We start from the raw sequence: 23,619 nt of genomic DNA, 5'->3' as shown, positions 1-23,619 counted from the left end.
TAGTTTAAATATAAATGCAGCGATGTGATTGGATGAATTGGGTTTATGCTTAGATAGAAATACACAAATGAGAACTATAAGAGCCTATCTCTCGAATGTTAACTAACTAACCATGTTACGGTTAAGTCTTAACAATGGTTAGTTTAATGTTTGTTACACTTATTATGTTTTTATAGCTAAGTAGGTAATTTATATTTTTATTAAATTTAACGCTGTTGGATACCATAATGAATGTTTGTTTCTACGAACCAGCGGCGCTAAATAAGATGCGAGAAAACTAATATGAATGAGGGTGATCATAATTTTTAAGTCATCTTCACTTATAATTATCGGCTACTTCACTTACGTAGTATAAGACATACTATTTGGATAATAATGTTTGTATATGTTTTTAATTATTATACTGATAGCATTTAAATTGTATACTTAGTATACCTATGTTGATTCCGAACGTTCAAGCTTACAATTAAACGAGTAATAATTAGTGAACATTAACAAGTAATTACTAAATTAAAATATAACTAAGTTCCAATTACCTAACTAATACTAGTTCATTTATGACTACACAAATAATTATAATTTTACGATTATTTTCATTTTAATGTAAATACAAATGATCAATTATGTTTTATGAAGGACAAGTAGTAAGGACAAACTTATCTAAGTAAAGATTAACTTTGTCACTGGAATAAAAAAATCACATCGTTTTTCTGTTTTAACTTTTGACAGATTTGTATATATTATTTGGTTTGCACACTTACACACTTATTGCTTATTACTTACTTACACATTTAGGAGGAATTTCACCAAACGCTAAACGTATTTAGTAGCCTGTCAAACGTCTGTCAGTTAGTACAAACTGTATTTAAAATTTGATTTAAATACAATTTTACATATATTTAGCGTTTGGTAAAAGTGACCCTTATTGTGTACATAATATGTAAATTTAACAATACAATACACAAGCAGTGGTAAACTAAACTTCTATTTTTGTAAAAAAATTAAAAATAAACACCCTGTATACAAGAATGGCCGCAGGCAACATTTCAATCAGTTGTCAATAACGGAGGCAGGTGCATAAAGAGAATACAGATCATAAATCAGCTATTTAATTACCTACGTCTCGGAGAATACCTGTTGGTACCTAACACAATAATAACATTCAGAACTTCTTAATTCTTCTCTGATGAAATATTCATAGACATTTTAAAAATTAAAGCAAAGAAAAATATGGCATCAATACTATGCAATGTCAAAACGTTAAATGCTTTGTTCCAATTTTGACTATAAGTATGTCTGTTACTGTACCTGAAGGGCTAGTACGGGGCGCATTTAAGACGTGACAAGAGTTTTGCATCGCGCTCACTCACATCGCGCAGCCTCAAGAGCGAGCGCGACGGAGAACTTTTGTCACGTCTTAATGGCACGCCCCGTGCTACATGGCCTGTATGTACAAATCTCAGAGCCCCTATCGCGAAAACAAAATGAAGTAACATCTACGAAGTAATGATTGTCAAATTCAATACATATTGAAACCGAATATCGATGTCAAATCAATTTGGCGATAGGGTGTCAGTTTCCATGTTCCAAGTAAGTATATAAGATATTATTAATATAACAATATTCGCTCATCTTCACTACGAGAAAAATATCATCAGGCGGTTTTTTAATTAAAATACTTACTCACATTCCTTTGCTTTTAGGGAAATCTATTTTCATGCCTCTTTTAGGACAATAATTTTCACCTACTTTACATATTTTCTCGTCGGTGTGAACATTAAGTTTAAGTACAGAGTTGGGTATATTTAAATTAGATTGCCTCAAAATCCTTCCCAATATCATACAAATTTTCCGTACTCAGTTAAATGTTAGCCATAATTTGACACGAGCAAACATTATGAATCATAATAACTATATGAATCACCAAGTAAAGTGGGCCACCCATACTTAAACGTTGTAATCTATAATAATACAGATATTACCTACTAACTCCGCCCAAAGATAATAATGTACCGGATGAACGAAGCAGCCTTTAGCTGTCCTAGGCATTAACCTAGACCTTAGGCAAATTGTCTAGACCTGAACAATGTAATATCTAGGATAACATCTTGGACGATGTTAGCGACGCGTTACAATATATACCTACCAACCAGTCACCCCACACACACACACGCATTGTTTAGTGTAATAAAATAGATTACTTTAAATACCTAGTTAGTTAAACCTAAGTAGAATGGTTAGGTACCTTTTAATATAAATAGGATGTCTTACCTACTTACTGATACCTACTGTATGAATTTTGTATGTATATTTAACCGTGCATTATTTTAATAAACATACGTTTTTTCATAAGGCGTGCGACCGGTAACCGGTACGTCACAAGGGTCCCGCGCGGTGCGGGGGGATGGCACCGAGTCTATATAAGGCCAAAATTTCTAATCACACACGTGCTCACTTACATAGCGGCCACTGGACGCACGCCTTCGTCAACCTTAAATAGTTGTTTTACTCCATCCTGCAAGTTAGAACCCCTACAAGCTGGTCCTTCGAGCCGGATTACTGGAGAACCACTGCTGGAGAACGACCTGGAATGTTCACCACGCCACCGCCGCTGCGCAAGATGGTACAAACTCGCAGCGCGCACGAACGGGAGAAGATGGCGCTTCTAGAACAATCCACCCAGGATGGACCTTCTGGTCTCAACGTCAACGTGGCGACGTCTGAGAAAATAACTACCAAGAACGAGCTGAAGGAATGCGAGCCGCCCGTACGAAAAGTGGGTAGCTGCATGAAGATGGAAATTGGCTGCCACAAATCTTCCACCTCCAAGAAGATGTCCATGGCATCAAGCAAGCGGTCCATTGAGGCGAGGAAGAAACAGCTGGAGCTGGAAGCAGCAGAAGCGATCGCCAATATCAATAAAAAGCTGATCGAAAAGAAACTGGAAGCGGACATCGCCGCACTAGAAGACTGTTCTAAAAATAGTGCCGCGTCATACTCATCAGTGAACGTGTCACAAAAGGTGGAACAGTGGTTAGAACATAGCCATCACGTCGCTAACGATCCGCCGCGGCCATCAACCATACCGCCACCGCCCGGTGAACCACGCCACGACGCGGCCGCCCTACCCTCAACCGTGCGCGATATCGCGCAGTCGCCGCCGCCGCCGCCGCCAGCGCAGCCGCCCTCGGACATGCAGCAGCTGGTCCAGGCCATGAAGGACATCGCCGTCGCCGCAGCTACGAGTACTCCGCACTCCCAGATGCTGAGCCGTCTGTCCACGCCGAGAGATCTACCTACCTTCGCCGGCGATCCACTGGAATGGCTGAACTTCGTGCAGGCCTATGAAGAATCTACAGAGGTCTGTCACTTCACTCCCAAGGAAAACATGTGGAGGCTGAGGAAGTGTCTCCGTGGTCCTGCTCGGGACTCCGTCACGGCGCTGCTGGTGACGGCCGCCGCGCCCGAGACGGTGATAGGCGCCCTGCAGCTGCAGTATGGAAACCCTGACGTCATCCTGCCCAGGATCATACAGGATCTAAATCGGCTACACGCAGTAAGTGACGATTATCACAAAGACATTATTAGCTTCTCAGTTAAAGTTCAGAACTATGTTGCAGCTGTGCTAGCATTAGGCCGTGACGAATATTTGCAGGGTATGAGCATTGCATCTGTTATCCTATCAAAGTTACCACCTGTATTAATTTCTAAGTGGAGTGACTACGGATATTCACGAATAAACGAAGGTACGAAATCTAGATTACAAATATTGTCTGCTTTTTTGAGTGAGGAAGCATTAAAAATAACTAAAACAGCTGTTACTTTGACCGTACCTAAGTTTCGTAAACATAATGATCATAATTACTCTCAGTCTGTATTATTGCAAAGTGTTAACTCTAATAATAAATGTCGTTATTGTCGTACATCTAAACATGACTTGCCAGAATGTAAAAGGTTTAAAAAGGCTTTGCGCAAAGATAGATGGAGTTACATTAAACGTAATGGTTTATGTTATAAATGTTTAATTTCGCGGCACAGTAAGGAACAATGCTCCGCACCTGTTTGTGATATAGATAACTGCGGACAGTCGCACCATAAGTTGCTACATTATAACATGAATAACTCATCTCAAAATAGTGTAAACATTTCACAACTTTCACCCTCTGAGCCCTTAGTGTCTGAGCCTATTGTAGAAACTGTTACAAATGTTAACGTAATGTCTAAAGTATTGCTAAAGGTTGTGTCTGTAAGTATTAATGGTCCAAATGGTATTATTAACAATGTTATTGCTTTGTTAGATGACGGTTCTACCGTTACAATGATAAGCGCAGGGCTAGCTAATAAGTTGGGCTTACAGGGACACAAACAAACAATGCGCGTGTGTGGTGCGTGGAACGACACAGAAATGGTATGCGATAGTCAGATAGTTCAGTTGGATTTATGTAATAATAATGGGGACTTGTTTACCATCAAGGCGCGTAGTGTAAATAAATTAAATTTACCTGGACAAAATACATTGTCTGTTGAAACCTCTAAATACTTACACTTAGCTAAAATAAAAGATCAATTAATTAAAGGGATACTTAAACCGGAATTACTGATAGGACAGGATAATTATCATCTTTTGCAACCTATGCAGGTCATTAAGGGTAAGGTTAATGAACCGTATGCTACACTCACACCGCTGGGGTGGTGCCTCCACGGCTGCGTGCCACACTCACCCGCCGGGGCCGCCTGCCACTCCTCACTTCTCGTCTGCTGCCGGGAACCGGAGGAAGAGTCGGAGTGCCAGCGCATCCTGCGTGACATGCACGACGAGGTGCGTCGCTCCTTCACCATCGAGTCCATGGGTGTCTCGCAGAAACCGCGGCAAAACTCGCTGGACGTTCAAGCAGTGAACCATCTGGACCGGAATTCTGTGTTGCTGAATGGAAGATGGTACGTCGGCTTACCGTGGAAAACAGCTGATGCTAACCTGCCGAACTCGAAACCTAACGCTATGAAGCGTCTGGAGAACGTGGAGAAGAAGATGAAGGTCAACGAAGGTTTTTCCCTTAGGTACAGGGAACGGGTGCAACACCTACTGGACAATGACTTCGCCGAGGAGCTGACCTGTACACGTACTTCGCCTAGAATTTGGTACCTACCTCACTTCGGGGTCGACAACCCGAATAAGAAAAAACTGAGATTAGTATACGATGCCGCCGCTAAAACTGATGGACTTTGTCTCAATGACTATCTACTAACGGGTCCTGACCTACTTATGTCGCTGTATGGAATTATGTTACGCTTCAGGGAAAAAAGAATAGCCGTGACAGGAGACATAAAGGACATGTTTCTTAGGATTAAAATTAATCCTGAGGATCAAGATGCATTGAGATTTCTATGGCGCGACCAACCGGAAGTACCTGTGAAAACCTACGTGATGACGTCACTAATATTTGGCGCCAGCTGTTCACCATTCATCGCACAGTATGTGAAGAATAAAAATGCACTAAGGTACGAGTCTACGATGCCGGCCGCCGTCCACGCTATATGTAAACAACACTACGCAGATGACTATATAGATAGTATAGACGACGAAAATACCGCTATACAGCTTGTGAAGGATATTGTTTACATTCACAGTCAGGGTGGTTTCGAGATAAGAAATTGGACAAGCAACTGCTCAGCTGTTTTGGATGGGTTGCCTCAAGAATCTCTGGGCAATACAGCTGTTAATTTGAATATGGACCAACATAATCAAGGTGAACGAACTCTTGGCCTTATCTGGTATCCGAAGAATGACTGCCTTAGCTTCGACGTCTCGCTGAAGAAAATTCCTGAAAATATAAGGGACGGTTCTAAGAAACCCACGAAAAGGGAAATGCTGCGGGTTATAATGTCCATCTTCGATATACTGGGGTTTCTTTAACCATTTACGATAAAAGGAAAGATTATGTTACAATGTACCTGGAAAAATGGATTACAATGGGATGACGTCATCACTGATAGCATTCATGAAAAATGGTCTGAATGGATAACTTTATTACAGCGCGTGGGCTCATTAAGCGTGCCCCGTTATTATCAAATTCCAATGGGTGCGAGCGAGAAAGAAGATGTACTGAATGTACTGAATAACATCGGGCCGGTCTCGCCTAGCAACAGTGACGCGCCGCCTCCAGCTGGCTATACAAACTTACAGCTACATATATTTTGCGATGCGTCGACTCAAGCTATGTGTGCTGTGGCTTACTGGCGCTGGGAAACTAATGTTATTCGAACCGCATTCGTATCGAGTAAATGCAGGGTTGCTCCTGTGAAACACATGTCGGTGCCGCGATTGGAGCTACAGGCAGCACTTCTAGGAGCTCGGCTGGCTGATAACATTGAAAGGGAACACACAATGAAGCCTATCAAAAGGATATTTTGGAGCGATTCTAGTACTGTTCTACACTGGATAAAAAATGATGCAAGAAATTATAAGTCATTTATTGCACATCGGTTAGGAGAGATTGACGAACTCACGCACACCAGCGAATGGAGATATGTACCTACGAGTGTGAATGTCGCCGATGTTGCTACGCGGGAAACTTGCGAGTTTTCGGTGTTCGAGAACGAGTGGTTTCATGGCCCGGCGTTCCTCCTCGACGATGAGTCATCATGGCCGCGGGGTATACTTACTCCTCAAGTGAACGAGTTGGACCTGGAATGCGTAACGGTTGTACAAACAAACCAGTTGGACACAAGATTCGTTCCTGACCCGCTGAAATTTTCATCATGGTTGCGGCTACTCAGATCTACGAGTGTTATGATATCATTTATTGATATAAAAATTAAGAAACTCACCGGTGTCATTAACGGAGATATGATGATAAGAGCTGAAAGGTTATTAATTAAATATGCGCAGATGCAGAGCTTCCCCGATGACCTGAAGGACCTGAAAAAGATAAACACATTAAGTAAATCAAGTAAATTACTTACCTTGTCACCTTACCTGGACGACTTCGGGATCCTGCGTGTTGGAGGTCGCATCGAAGCTGCGCGCGACGTGCCCGCAGACATGAAGCACCCCGTCATCCTCGATGGCCGCCATCACATCGCTCGCCTTATAGTCAAGCACTTACACATCCGTGCTGCTCATGGGAATCATGAAACTGTCGTCAACGAGCTGAAACAAAAATACTGGGTGCTGCCGGGCAAGGACGAGCGAGTGAGGGTGGTGGACGAGCGCACCCGCGCCGGGCTGGTGAGACGCCCCGCGACCCGCGTCGCAACTATACCTGTAGGTTAGGAGTGCTGCCTCAGCACTAGGGTGGGGAATGTTAGCGACGCGTTACAATATATACCTACCAACCAGTCACCCCACACACACACACGCATTGTTTAGTGTAATAAAATAGATTACTTTAAATACCTAGTTAGTTAAACCTAAGTAGAATGGTTAGGTACCTTTTAATATAAATAGGATGTCTTACCTACTTACTGATACCTACTGTATGAATTTTGTATGTATATTTAACCGTGCATTATTTTAATAAACATACGTTTTTTCATAAGGCGTGCGACCGGTAACCGGTACGTCACAAGGGTCCCGCGCGGTGCGGGGGGATGGCACCGAGTCTATATAAGGCCAAAATTTCTAATCACACACGTGCTCACTTACATAGCGGCCACTGGACGCACGCCTTCGTCAACCTTAAATAGTTGTTTTACTCCATCCTGCAAGTTAGAACCCCTACAGACGATATTATTAATTTTCAATCGAGATGGTTGGGTATCACGATTTTGAATGGTAGGTTGTTACGCTTTGGACTAATACTCTTTACTTAACTTATTTAGTAGGTACCTAAGTACAGTTCAGTTGAAACAACTTGGTAATACTGAAGTTGGACCGAATACATTTTGTACTTGTGAAACTAATAAACCTATTATATTGTTTCGAGGATTGACAGTTCGTTAGTTTTTACCAACAAAATATCGCGAGTTTTCGTTTAGTATACCGTATTTGCAACCCCCTGTTGTATATTATGTTGTTAGGCCCTAAACTTTAGGGGTGCGCGAAATGAGCCTACTAGAGACACGTATCAACTGTGTTATATACAGGGTATTGTTATCCTCTTTTGGCTCAGTCCTGTATACCTTAGGCGTCACTAGCTACCCAGTGACTGACTAAACTCCAATTTCTCCTTAGTCGGTTAGATCGTAACCAGGGAAAGATTGATCATTAAAATTATACGTCATCTCCATATTAAATTCTTGACATGTGTGTCAAAAGTCAAGGAATAATCCCTGGTTATGCTCTAACCCACTATGGCAAAATTGGCACTAATGCTCTCACCACTCACCGTGTTTGTCGGTGGCGGCGATATTGTTCAAATGGTTTCCACCAAATTAATTTGATTTTAAAGTTACTATTTTTAAATACATCTAGGTAATTTTATACCGGGTTCAATAACAGAGTCAAATGAGTCTAAACTTATGATGGTAAAGTAGGAGGTTACCCTCACGATCCATTGTTTATAGTAAAACATATCGTATTACTTATTTGATTTTATTTGCGTTCTTAATAGTAATAAGTTCGATAGATTAATGGTACTGAATTAAGTTGGATGTAAGTGAGTCATCAATTAATTGGCTTTGTATGAATATTGAATGCATTTGTTATTGATTGTATTGTTTCATACAATTCGTTAACATTATTAAGTATAACTTAAAGGTTGACGGGAAGAAAATACATACTATTTATCTCCAATGGTTTGTACCTACCTATATTTTGTAAAATATTTTTTTTTCGACAATAGCATTGTCATAATGAAGTTGAAGATGAAGTTTCTTTACAAAGAATACTGAAGGCGATGCGTCCGTCACGTACGATGCCAAAAAGTGGACAATTACCTTAAAGGGCTTAAAGAACCTAATAACTAATAATACTTTTAGTTGCACGCATTTTGAAAATTCATGTTTCTATTTGCTCCATATTAAAAGCTGTGTCAAATCTGGAAAATCAAATTTCTCAGTCTTTTTAGATATACTTAAGTAGTAGGCCTTAGGATTTTACTTGAGCGAACAAATATTCGCCCAATTGCAACCAAATCCTCGCGGTACCAAAATTTTCTTAGAGCTCAAAAAGCCCCTATTCTTAGAATCGCACGACACGTCTTATACTCTACTGACATAAACAGCGACACCCACTAGCTAGATGGGTCACTCTATCTTCATAGAAAACAAAATAACGAGAGCTGTCATGCAATGGGGACCATTGCATGACAGCTCTCTACCGTTTTTTGCTCACCAGTTGGCGCCACTGTCGACTGAGGTCAAGAGGTACCATAGCTGTCAAACTTATCAAAGGCGACTTTATCAAATTGGCGCGAAATAAAGTTTTAAAATCTTGAATCTTATAAGCTAATTAATTATAAAATAACTATAATCATATCGAGTTACTATGCCGCAATGTTGTGCAGATCCGTTATGTTCGGAAAGAAAAGGAGGACATATGTTACCAAGTGATAAAACTGTTCTAAAACAGTGGCTTGTGAAATAATTATTATCCGACAATCTCGTGAAAATCATTATAACCAATTTCAGAAAGAACATGATGTAAATAAGGATTAGGCATTTAATAAATACCATGAAAATAAAATAATTACACACTAATTTAACTTTTATTTATCATTTCCGTTTAAACACACTGCTATACAAAAAAATATAACACATTAGTAATCCACACAATGAATGCTGGTTGAGTTGTTAGTTGAAACTAAATAATGGTAGTATAGTATACTAAGTATTCTATTATTTGTGTTACGGTCATAGTCTTGGTGTCTGTAAAAAGAAAAAAAACATAGCTGTTACCTAAGCAAACAAGCATACATTTCGTAAAAATAAGTTTGCAAACAGTAATAAACTAACCTCTGAATTAGCTGCTCTTTGAGAGCGCTTATTTTTGCCCCTCTTTTCCTTAATTCAGCTTTTAAAGCGTGCACATTCATCGACAAATAATCCATATTTGCGATAATTGCGCGAAAAGAGATCACTTTATTCACTTTTCAACAGGGAAATGAACGAAAATATAATTTATCACGAAGCCCGCCAAACAAATGATATGAAAAGTAAAATGTCACTTGACCTCAGTCAACACCAGCGCCCCTAGCGGCAAATTCACACGCGTTAGCTCCCATTGGTACGTTTAATACAAATCAGAGGCTTTTATTGAGAGTTTTGAAATTTCAGAAATCGAAACGTTTTCTACTGTCATCTGCATACATTATCTGTCAAAAGTTTTATGATAGTTTCCGCTAGACTAGATGCGCCACTTCACTATCATCATCATTATGTAAGAAAACGTAAACTTTGATAGTTTTCCACAAATTACCAAACCAGACGTACATCTGGAGTCATCGATAGAGCAGCAGTAATTCGTAATTTCGTTTTTCCTGTAATAGAGTGACCCTCCGGTGATTTATGGTTTGTGGCTAATTGACATTGTTTGTTTATGGTCTCGAGTTTCATCTGTTTGTCTATGGGTTGTTCCCGTGCTGTGTTCCCGTGACACACTATCTAAGGAAGCGATCCAATTTAGATTTACTTGCTATTAAAAGATACCAACATATTTTGATATTTTTAACTTTAACTTTAATTGTTAAAAGAGTTTTTAATGTCAATAATAAAGTTAATATTCTTGTTTCTATTATACATACCTAAGTAATATATTATCTGCCCTTGAATACTACAGAAGTCAATGCCCACAAGTTTAGACCTTACATTAAAGCCGAAAATAATATAGTAAGAGTAAGTAAGTAGGTACTTCAAAATATAGTAAAAAATAATGAAGAAAAATACCGATGGTGGATCAACAAAGAAGAGTCCTAACGCCCAAACCTCCACTTATTTGTTCGTCTATTAAACAGTTTACTCTGGTGTTAATTGACAAAACAAACTGCGTACACCTTTGTATAACTTTATTAGCCCTACTACAGGTGACAGATTCACTGAATAGTGGTATAATAGTAGGAGTATGGTTCTATAAAAGTTTTGTGGCTACCGATTTTTATGATGTTATATTTGGATTGTAAGATTTGAATGCTGGGATTTATATGACTATTTTGATACCGTTTTAGGGTCTCTGATTGTTGGGTTCGTACATTGCAAGACGGTATTCTTACTATCACTTAAAATTTAAATGTAATAAGTTGTAGAAAGTCTTATGACCGCAAAAGAAAATAAGCTGATAGAACAATTAACACTCTTAACGTAACGCAAAACAAGGCTCTATGGCTCCGTTGGTACCTCACCTTTACTTGCGAGAGTAGTGTAAGAATGAGCATCCAACTTTTGCCAGCCACAGGTTGTCTGGTAGAAATTGCTATAAGCTATGCTATGAGCTTTGTACTGTTTTCTTTGTTAGTAGATTTTTTTGTATCTCTATGTTTTTTAGACTTCGATGTCGCATCACACTTTTACCCCTAAAGGCGTGTGATAGAGAAGTAACCGACAACGCCGAACTTTTACCCCTAAAGGCGTATGATAGACAACATTCTACTACTCACCCAGCGGCATGACATGTCCGAAGATGTTGCCGTCGCCCACCCCGGAGCAGTTCCAGCGAGCGCCCGCCATCTGCGCGCGGCACTCCTCGTACGCCATCCTGGGGGTAAAGTGAAAGTCAAAGTGGGAAATGTTTTGGGGTTCAAAGTGAAAGTCAAAGTTGGATAGGTTTACAGGGGGTTGCAAAAATTGTATGCAGGGTGATACAAACGTGTCTCTGGACAACAACTATTGTTCTATGAGTTTTGAAAATTCGTGAAAAAAAGTTTGTAATTCGGCTTGATTATTTGTTTCTTTTCGGTCCATAATTTTGTATATTTTTAAATAATATTCTCATCACTATTCAGGCTTTTCGTTTCCAGAAATATTGCGAATCCTTATATTAGCACGTGAGAATATAAATTTAATTAGCAAACAATTCACTTTGGCCTGACTTTAGAACATCTTTCACCGTGGGAAATACATTTTAGCTCAGTTCAGACACACATAGGTATTTAATTAGGCATGAGAAATTGGAGTGGGTGCCAACATGCACTCCGTAAATGAAATATTATACATATTATTATTTATACAGGGTGAAATGTTATCAGTGAACTTACCGAAGGTAAGACACTCTCTTTCGGTTACTATATTTTGCGAGAAACAGGTGGACCAACAACAACCATTATAAAATGAGGCATATAATAAGCTGCGCTGGCTCGCCACATAGCTCTCTGCTTCTCCTGTACCCCTAGTATCTGCTCTATTACATTCCACTGCTGGACAAAGCTTATATCCCTCTCAAAGCACATTCAACCCCATTAGCAAGAAAGAGACAACAACACATACCTCAGTCCGTCTCCCACAGCGGCGATAGACGCTGGGCTGGCTCGACACATGGCTCTCTGCTTCTCCGTCAGTCCTTGTATTCGGTTGCAGACCAGATGTGCTCCGAGGGACACACAGGAACTGGCAGGTATTCTGAGGAAGATGAGAGAGTGTTTTGTGAGAAATTATAACAGCGCACAGTCATAGAATAAAATTTGAGGCATATTATAGGTGCGGTGCACTTACGAGCAGTGAAAAAGTGTTTACACTGACAAATTCCGATACCAAATGGCAATTTTTTTTAAAACATTTAATTTAAAATTATGTTTTATTTAATAAATTTTGAAAAAAAATACAAATACAATTTCATCACAATATTAACGTCTTCAGTTGGTAATGAGATAAATGTACTTTAATATTGCAGACGGTGTCATTTTCAGTTTAGCAGTAATTTGGTGCTTTTGTGACTGGAACTACTTATTTAATTACTCGTGAGTATACTTATTAGTAGGTTAATTCAAGTATTTTGCAACAGCACTACTATATAATAATCCTAACTAATATTATAAATGCGAAAGTAACTGTGTCTGTCTGTCTGTCTGTCTGTCTGTCTGTCTGTCTGTTACTCTTTCACGCCAAAACTACTGAACGGATTTGAATGAAATTTGGTATACATAGGGTCTAGACCCTGGGAAAGAACATAGGCTACTTTTTATCCCGGAATTCCCACGGGAAAACTTTTTAAGGCGAAGCGAAGCGCGCGGGCACAGCTAGTACTATATAATGTGTTACATTTAAATGCACTTATAATTCAAACTTAGTCAATTCCCTGCAGAGGCGTGGTTTGCGACAATTTTATTTATTAGAACACATTTTAACTCAAATCGGAATAACTACTATGTATTTACCAATCAAAATTTATGACTGTAAATAGAGCATTTACAAATTCATAACTCGTTTACGGAGTATGTTAATGTTTGTAACTATTAAGTTAAATGTAGGGCGGCTAGCGTATCAATTTTATATGGATTGTAATGGGACATTCCGTGATGAATTATTGTTATATCGGCCACTTGGTATTGCAATATTGTGTGTATTGTAGCATAAGCTTTATCATAATAATCTGCATTCATTGAATCAATGTAAACATTTCGTAATTGTAAAATAACTGTATTTGCGCGACAGAACTTTCTTTTGCTAAGTCGTTGATGTCTTTTGTATGGAGAATAATGTATGGCGTAAGACTTACGCCGTAAGTAAACACTTAATGAAAATTTGATTTAATATATAAATTATTGGTATACCTATTGCAGCTCATTTGAACAATAATAAAGCACATTTATTCAATACTAGCCGATCCCGCGAGCGTCGCTTCGCCTTAAATAGTATTCCCGTGGGAATTCCGGGATAAAAAGGGTTTCTTTCTCAGGGTCTAGACCATTTGTATACCAAATTTCATTCAAATCCGTTCAGTAGTTTTGGCGTGAAAGTGTAACAGACAGACAGACAGACAGACAGAAAGACAGACACAGTTACTTTCGCATTTATAATATTAGTTAGGATTGGTATAATTTTTGCAGCTCATTTGAACAATAATAAAGCACATTTATTCAATATCGAAATTGAAAAGTGCACCTAATAGATCAATAAAGTAATGGCCGCCCATACCTAAACTCCCACGGTTAGCGACTGGAGATAGCTAGATGTTACCTAGTCCCTTGCCCATAGACCTATAAGACTACCCTTTAGTCTCTAAACACTGAGGATTAGAGTACATTTTGGCATTAATATTTACAATAATATAGGTTAGATAGGGGTCAAGTATAATGAATGGACTGAAGATAGCTGGAAACCAATTAATCGTTGATTTATGGAAGAACAAGGTTCCATTTCGCTTTATTTATAGGTTAGGTTATTGGTGGCGAAATGTTAGGGAGTCTGGCTTTTGTTTTCGTGAATTAGTGTCGGTTCTCGGAATAAGGGAGTTGGTAAGAATGAAGGAAGTCGTGAATTCGATAAAATATGATTCGATGGTGTCAATGTTGTCATTTTATAGGTATAAGGCTCTGTCCGCACAGCGAATATTTCGCCGCGCGAAGTTCGAAGTTCGCCTGTTCACACCGCGAATAAAACTTCGCGCGAATTTTGACACTTCTATGCAGATCGGGCTGAGCCAAATCCGCACTTGCAATTTTATTTCGCGAATTTTTTTTTCAGCATGTGCGGATACTCCTATAGTATTCAATATGTTAGAACTGGCTCAGAAAGGGCGAATTCGCCGCGATTCTCTCGCGCGTATTACGCGCGACCGTTGCGTCCACAAGGCGCGTACCAACACGGGAGAATTTGGGGAGGAATTCAGTACGAAATTAAATTCAGCACGAAATTCGCTCTTTTGCTCTTACAGAATTCCGAAAAAATATTCGCGCGGCGAAGTATCCGCGGTGTGGACACGGCCTAATGGAATATACCTACCGAAGTGAGCATTATTGGTAGTAAGTCGAATCACTTCAGCTAAATACAGGATGTTGCAAAAGTGGTATATAGTAAGCAAACAAGGTGTGTCTATGGATGAATTTCACGATAACACTTTTGTAACACTCGATAATACGTCCGATACACCCGATGTAAGTACGTCCTGTGCACCCTAGGCGGTCAGCTACTGACAAATAAACTGACTGGCTGACAAGCCCTATATAGTCAAAAGAAGTTCTATTGTAAGGTTAATTGTTCAATTCCGAAAGCAGTTTGCTAGCATCATATTTACTGGATCACTTTTTTTTTTCTTTTTGCACACTTTTGTACTAGTTTTCCTGTACCTCCTGTAAGTTGGCTGGTAGAAAATGCTCTTAGCATTAAGCCCTCCTTTTGTACATTATCTTTTTTATATTTGTGCAATAAATAATTAAGTAAATAAATAAATCACTGATAGAGTCTAATTTAATTGAAGAAATTAAGGTTTTGACAGCTCTAAAATTAGATTTTTTGCCTACAGAATCGGCATTGATATCCAGTCAATGACACATAATAATGGAATTATCACAACCAATGACAACAGAACATTCATTGAACAACATTCTTGTACCATTTCAATTGACAATAAAATAGTAAAACAACCGTTGTCTTAATTAGATACAACTTAAACAAATACCTTAGGGCGAGTCATTAGTCGCGGCTGTCCCGGCCAGATACTGTATCGGTATAAATCATGATATACAGACAGACAGACGGACTGACTTGCACCGGTTGGTCTATATAGAAATGTAGAGAATTTCTATGTCTAGTAAAGAAGGTTCTGTAGGTTTGTATGTTTAGGCTGCCTGTCCACCAGGCACCGGGCTATCGGAGCAGTGTGCGAGGTTTAAAACGAATTTAAGTAATTCAATTGCCCAAAAAAATCGCAGATTTTTATGTGTAGAATCATAGGGAAGATATTATTTTGAGCCTAAAGCTCTGTATCATTAGCTAGTCTATGGTTGAAGCTCAGGCACTGGCCGATTAGAGCAAGTGAGAGATAGCCGTACGCGATTATGAGTAAATTATTATGTTTGCATAAGAACCGCAGTTTACTAAGCCTACATATTTATATAGGTATTAAGTTTACTGATTAATCCTCTTATAAAAACTTTTGATTGAGATTGATGGATTGATGATTATTTAAGGAAAATTTGTTTCTATCAAAGGAAATTCCACGCTACGTTTGCCTGTTCTTATAGTGTGCACTAGAAAGATAATTTATGAATTAGGGATACAATTGCATTGTTGGCTTTTATGATAAATAACTAAGTATGTATTTTTGTATCATACCATAAATATCATTAGGGCGGTAAATGAAATGATGAAGACGATATTCCTCAAACACAGTTAAATATAATAAAATTCTATTTACATTCATAGATACTGGCCATGCACTAAGCAGAAGTTGTTTATATCCCGCGGCGATTACTAAAACAAATTACTAACTAATCGATTGGAAAGTTCTCGATTAACTTACTAATTATAAGCTTGTATCAGTGTGGTTTATGTGTGTTTAATTATCAATTGATCTAGCGGCGGCCTTGGCAATGGAAGTCAAATATTAATTTGTTGATTTTGAATATTTTACGGTTATGTTATTTTAGTGGATTGCCTCATGCGTTAATTAATTGTTGACGGTGGGTCCGAGTTTTGAATCTCAGATAGTTTTATATTGTTAATAGGTTGGGTGTGCATCAATATATATCACTCATGTTCTATACCTTGTTTCAGCTTGGATGATTCCTGAGCCTATAGTACGGGATTTGCTATTTTTGAAAACTAAAAAAGTTTTCGTTTTGTCCTGTCATCTGCATACATTATCTGTCAAAAGTTGCATGATAGTTTGCGCTAGAGGCGCCACTTTGTATACGAGAAAACGTAAACTTTTACAGTTTTCGACAAACAATCAAACCTGTACTAGACCTGCTGGTGGCCTATCGAACGAAATAACATTCACGAAGTATAACTACTGTGAAAGTCAATATATTTTGAATCCGAAAATGGTTGTCAAAACTAGTTCGCTAAAGCAACACTGTCACAGTTCAAAATTCGTGACACAGCGGGGTATACGTATCTCTTTTGTCAACTGTACAATAACCGTACACAGTGTACAGACAAAGCGAACTGTCCACACCTGTCACACCGTCCATTAATACAGCCGCGGTAATGACGTTCAGTAATTAACGACAAGACGCGACGAACGGCCAATTCACACTACGCCTACGCGGCTGAAAAACTAGAGGTACGTTGTTCGGCTGAGTTCGGCTTTTTTGGGACATTTGGGAATTGAACTGGCTTGGCATGGGTGCAATGTTGATCAATCATCATCATCATTATCATTACGTCTCCACTGCTGGGGCATGGGTCTCCTTCCAGTGAAGGAAGCGTTTCAGGCCTAGTCCACCACGTGGGCTTACTACGGGTTGGTAGACTTCAACACAAGCAAGCTTGTGAGAATACACTATAATGTTATACATAAGGACAGAACTCGTCGGATCGATATAATGTAGTTGTATAGCATGAAAAATATATTTTGTTAATAAGTATCTCTTTTAAAAAAAGAAAGAAGACTATAGAGCAAATAATTCGTTTTAGCCGAACTACTTAGGAAAGTACGATAGCCGAAATTGTGAAGCCACTTTGCACTGCTTTGACTACAGTTATGGCTGACAGACAGACAGACAGTGCGGGGAAAGTCAAACATTTGTCTAAATAATAATATTGTTGTTGTTATAATAATGACTAATATACTTCTTGCTATGGTCTAGCGGTATAAATATACCTATATTATAATATAACAAGAGATGTTGCATCTCAACTGCAGGGGGTTCGAATTTTGTCGAACACAGTATCTATCTGTCAATAATGATTTAGGTCCTTAACTCTCAATCACTATGGGACGATTATTCTAAATTGTATAGAATATCCTATACATGCTAATCTGAAATTTCACATACATATTTGATACCCAGGGATTCTGTAAGAAATCCATCGACGAATTCACGATGGAATTTGAATATTATCATCATCAGCCTATAACAGTTCAATGTTGGATGTAGGCCTCTATAGATGAGAGTAGGAATGCTAGGAATGCTAGGAATCTCTTTGGAAGACCAAAGCACGCCACGCAATCTATAGCATTCCGCATCTAATAATTGTCAGCCACCTTTCGCAAGTCGTCACTCCATCTAGGCGTCCTACACTACGTTTGCCCAGTCGTGGTCTCCACTCCAGAACACTTAAAATATGATGTCGATATTAAAATATGTATTGTTCATATTGTATACTTTTTTTAAATATAATAAGTACTTAATAAACTTTTATCGTGAACTTAGAACTTTATTGAAGCTACATATTATTCTCAGGGTACTTATCTTTAGAATACAGTAAATAACAAACATATGTTAGTGTAAACGCGACATTATTATCTATACGATAGGCTCACGAGGAGTTGTAGAGAATTATTGCTGTAGCTAAATCAGTGCTTTATGTTTAGGGCCTGTTTCACAATGTCTGGGTAATGGCTACCTGTGGGATAAAAGACATGCTGTCGCTGTAATTAAAAGTGTTATAGTTTTGCTGTAGAATAGAATTTAATTAGGTAAATTGTTGAATATTTTTTTCCTAAATGAGCCAACATAACGTGGGAACTTTGGTATAGCAGTCAGAATGTACTACCCGGTTGGCATATAAGTCTTTGAAGTTTTTCTTTAATTTATGATCTCGCAATAAGAGTAGCAAAACACTGGAGGAAGTTAGCTTAGTGCATTTTACACGATAGAAGAAGAATTAATTTATGATAAAATACTACTATCCGGAATCCTTATTTTAATTTAAAGATTACTGCACTAAACAAGCATTAAGTGGCACTGAAGTTCATGTGTTATTTTATTTTATGACCATTTAAATGTAATAAAATGTTATTTACTGGTTTTTTAAAAGTTCTTTAGGGTTTTAAAATTAAAGCATCGATAAGTCTGTAGAGTGAAAATGTCTTCTGTGAAGTTTCTTTGTTATACACTGTACCTACTTAACTAAATCAAAATTTAAACATCACAATTTAGTAAGAACCTATACAGGATGAGTCTTTTATAGGTGCATATCCGGAAGTATGTTACAGAGCTCTTCATTCTGAACAACTTTTGTTATAACCCTGTGTAGGTAGGTAATACGGATCCCAAGCATTCTACAAAAACCCTATAACTTCAAGTAAAAGCAACACCATCCTACATACCATCCCACTATCAGTAGTAAACCCATTAACAACAGATTATGTAAATGCACCTAGATTACCGTCAATAATAATAATTTACTCTAACTAATATCCACTTAGTTTTATCCTATTAACATTACAGTAATCCCTTAGGGAGAAACTTCCCAAATAACCACGTAATTACAACAAATACCATGTCATTGGCATCTAATTTGTATTAACAAGTAAAGTGCGTTCGAAATGTAGCTAAATCATTCCCGCTATGTTAATGAGATACGATTATTTAAAATGAATCTTCTGAGCTTCAGAACAGTGGGGAAGAAGATGTGAATGTGGAGTTTTTGATTTGGTAGCGACATAAATCATTTTTATTCTAGCTGTTCCCGCGAGCTTCACTTCGCCTTAAAAAATTTCCCGTGGGAATTCCGGGATAAAAAGTAATCTATGTTCTTTCTCAGAGTCTAGAATATATGCCATAGAATGTATGCCAAATTTTATTCAAATCCGTTCAGTAATTTTGGCGTGAAAGAGTAACAGACAGACAGACAGACAGACACAGTTACTTTGATATTTATAATATTAGTTAGGATTTACACGTTCGTCCTATAGGCTTACCCCCCCATATTCATAAAAAGTTACCTATCGAATCGAATCAAAGATAACGTTTTAGCTATTGAACTGTCTTTGACAGGTAAGTAATGTAACAAAATTAAACACATCTCTTTATTTCCGTGTTGTAGATTCTAAGCTATAATTTATCGCGTGTTTTCGTTCCATATGCGTTTCCGAATGGACCTATTTCGAAATTTAAAAACGCTTTGTTCAAATTCTTTTTAAGAATTTCTGATCGGTATTTTTATATAGACCACCAGGACGGAGGCTGTTTGATGCCATCACCTTTGCTTAAAAATTAAGAAAAAAAGGAAACAAAAAACTTTTGTTTTTGTGCAATTTAAATAGTTGGTTAATCTTTTTAAATGTAGGTATATGGGAACATTACAGAATCGAGAGAGACAAAAGCTTAGTTATGAAAATTATAAGAATAGCTTCTAATTAAACTGTCATCCATACTCAAATGGCGTAACCTTTCATTTCATAAAACAAACTAACGAACAAAAGTTTTCTCACGAATATTTCTTTGAAGCCGAAAATTCATATTTCATAATTATGACGAATTTATGAACATAATAATATGTACTGCCTACTATAAGATATTATAATAATAGGACAAGTCAAGCATTAAAAATGTATAAATCATTCCAAGGTCAGCTTTCTCTACTAAAAGGAACATCACTTTAATTGATGGGTCACAAGTTCAAATCAATATAAATGGTATCTGGACCCCCACATGTTTTAGAGAAAATTACGTACTAGTTATTTTAAGGCTTAGTTGTAAGTAAGTAAGCAGGTATCTCATCCTCATAACTATGTACATGTAACCATTATGTATAACTTTAATTGACGAATGTATATTCGTCATCAACAAAAATATAAAAGGTTACTATAAAATTTGCGTAAAGCTAAAATATAAAAATTATAAAGTAAGTTTTATATATTTTTTAAAATTTTATTTCCATTTTATAAAGCCAGTAAAATTATTTCATAAAATCCTAGCTATTTTGTCAAAAACGTTTCTTACCAGCCAGTGAATTAAAAAGAAGCAGAGCGGTCACTAACATTCAAAAAGTTTCGAAGCTAAACAGAAGGTCACTATTTCGTTGCTTGTAATGTACCGATTGCATTACATGTAAGTAGTTAGTTCTGCTCATATACATATTATTATAATATTATTAAGCTTATAAGTATTGTATACCAACTAGTTTTAAGTCTTTTTTTGAAAAGATGGCTCAGGAGTTTCTTGCTTCCGTTCTTTTCTTAAGACAGAAAGAGCCCCCCCTTAACCGAACGGAGAGAAGTTTGTAAAAATGTACGTTCAAAAACATTTGACTTTTGACAGTTCCCGTTCGTTCGTTATTTGTCAAGGTGGAGTAACCCTCGAGTTTGTTAAGCAAATATTATTATGCTTCACAGTGTTGGTTCTCCATTATACCGTAATTAGACTACGGAGTCGAGTGCTTATTCTGAGTACTGGTGTTGAAAATGAAAAGTGGTTCTGGTTCATTTTTCTAAGGACTATTGGAGTATTTATTGATGTATTAAAGTAATCAATCTGATGATGTTTTAACCCGCGGATAGTCGCGCGTGGGTCGAAAAGACCCAGCACTCTATTTATACCTCGATAACTTTTAAAATATTCGATATTACTAACTGGCGTGCTTAGTACCTTTAAGTTACCATATAAGCTAGCCGCACTCCCTTCCCCGACCCGTTTGCACGCGGCACTTGGACAGGATGGACATTCAAAGTGAGTATGGGTCTTTTCGACCCAAGAGCGGTTTGTGTCAGTATTATTTTTATGATATTTTTTTTATTTTATTATTTTTTTCTTTCAGAAATGTCACGTAACCTTTTAAACCATCGTTGTAGAGATCACACTGCATTTTTATGCATTAATTGTAATCGGAATATGTGAAAATACTGAAGAAAATACCTAATCATATACTTAATCAATATAAGGAAGAAATAATTTTGTATGTAAATTTATGTTAACTTTTAAGGCTGATTGTTGAAATTTTTTTAAAATAAAAAGTTGTTTTTTTTGGTTACGTAGAAGTATGGTTATTAATTTTGATAAAAATAAGTTTTTTTTATTGATAACCATAAAATTTATAAAAATAAGCTGTTATTTATGTTCCTATGTAGATAAATAAGAACATGAAGCATACTACTTTTGAAACTGTCAAAACACATTTTTTTTATACATAAATACATAAATAATGTTGATTTGAATATAGTTTTATTACTAACCTTACGTTTAATTTACAATAATATCTGAATTCTCTTTTGTTTCAAGAAAATAAAGCAATTTACTTTCGGGTCTAAAAGACCCACACGCGACTGTTTGTGTCACGAAATTTGACGCGAGCACCGGCGGGTTAACGGACCAACAGCAGCTCTGCTATAGCCACAATTTAAAAAAATAATTTAATTGAAAATTTAAAATAAAAAAATATTTACGTTTTTGTTGGATATATTTTAATGCGTTTAAATGTATAGTGCCACAAACTTATCTGTTCCGGTGAGAGCGAACTAAATTGGTCCATATAATCTATGTCATGTCAATATGAAATTCATTAGTAAGTAATGAGGTATGGACCAATTTAGTTCGCTCTCACCGGAACAGATAAGTTTGTGGCACTATACTTATTGGAATATTGCAGACGGCGTCATAAAGCTAGCCTTTTCCGTTTAAAAGTAAATTAATTTTATTAGCACTGACAATAACTGTCTCTGGAACTTTTTCATTGCTCGCGAGTGTAGGTAAGTACGAGTAAGAACATAATTTTACTTCTCCCATATGAATGCTTCTTACAAATGTTGATGAATCAAACACAAGGTATTTTTTGGCAAATCTATGTACACAAAAACGGGTTTGGAAGTGAACAAATAAGAGGCTTATTCCCTTTTCGAGTATCTCTATGACTTTTAAACTGACAGTAGATGACTTATTAACATAAAATATTGCACACTTTAATGTCTAGAACAGTCTGGGGCAAAAAACCTGACCCCTATAAGTGGTCTGAAAGTCTAGCACGGGTTAAGACGTAACAAAAGATTTCCATCGCATTCGCTTTAAAACCTAAAACTATTGTCACGTCTTGCACCCCGTGCCAGCCCTTTCAGGACCGGTCAAATTCAAAGTGATAGTGATAGTTATTTCCATAAGACAATAAGCCAGCTACAGTTAGCGACGACAATGTGACTCGGTCAACAACATTAGGGACTGGTCAAGTGCGTGACTCGTTTTAGAATAATGGGCCCGTAAGTTTAAGCTCTGAGCGGCTTAAGAGGCAGAAATCAAAACTCAAACTCAAGCAATAAATAATCGTAAAATCGTTCTTCTTTCTTTCTTTCTTTCTTCTTCTTCTAAAAAATACCTACTATTTCAATCTGAGAAATTTGCATTTAATTAATCAAAATGCTTTAAAAATCATTAAATATTATTGTGAATAGGAGTTTAATACATTTTATCTTTCCAGTGTCCATTATGTGTATATATATGTAGTATATATATGTATATATGTAGTATACAAGCAATTATGACAGAAAATATACTTTCCTATTCATTTTAATTCCCTTGATAACGGGTAAAAACCCCATAAAAATAACCACATAACTCCAAAAAGACAACACAAAACCGCTCGCGATCAAATAAAGTCACTATACCGACTCCATAGACCGTGTCGCATTGTGTGTCTGTCTGTCCATCCGGTCTGTGGCACTCATTACCTAGTAATCATATACTATTTGACGGTATTAAATTACGGACATGGGATTTTCGGTCCATGGCCCGTTGTTGGAAGGCGAAATGATGAAGGCGATTTTTGTATGGACTGGTTGGTTCATATAATACAGGGCCACCTTATATACGCTCAGGGCCAAAGAAAAGGTTCCACTCACAAAATGCCGACACCAAACGACCCGAATATTTT

At 37.5% G+C, this 23,619-nt stretch overlaps 1 protein-coding gene across 1 annotated transcript in view; it reads right to left on the bottom strand.

Annotated features, from left to right (window-relative positions):
• The window catches only part of LOC105381123 (protein Wnt-7b), a 53,571-nt gene that overhangs the window by 7,073 nt on the left and 22,879 nt on the right, over positions 1 to 23,619 (bottom strand). Inside the window, exons 3-4 of the mRNA XM_048631458.1 lie at positions 12,358 to 12,489; positions 11,532 to 11,629 (exon numbers count right to left, since the gene is read on the bottom strand). Of these exons, the coding sequence (XP_048487415.1) occupies positions 11,532 to 11,629; positions 12,358 to 12,489 (230 nt within the window). The remainder of the gene's footprint in view (positions 1 to 11,531; positions 11,630 to 12,357; positions 12,490 to 23,619) is intronic.

The sequence above is a fragment of the Plutella xylostella genome, chromosome 28 (assembly GCF_932276165.1).
Source record: "Plutella xylostella chromosome 28, ilPluXylo3.1, whole genome shotgun sequence".
NCBI lineage: Eukaryota > Metazoa > Arthropoda > Insecta > Lepidoptera > Plutellidae > Plutella > Plutella xylostella.
The sequence above is the reverse complement of the archived record's forward strand: the minus strand, read 5'-3'. Positions and strand labels throughout refer to the sequence as shown.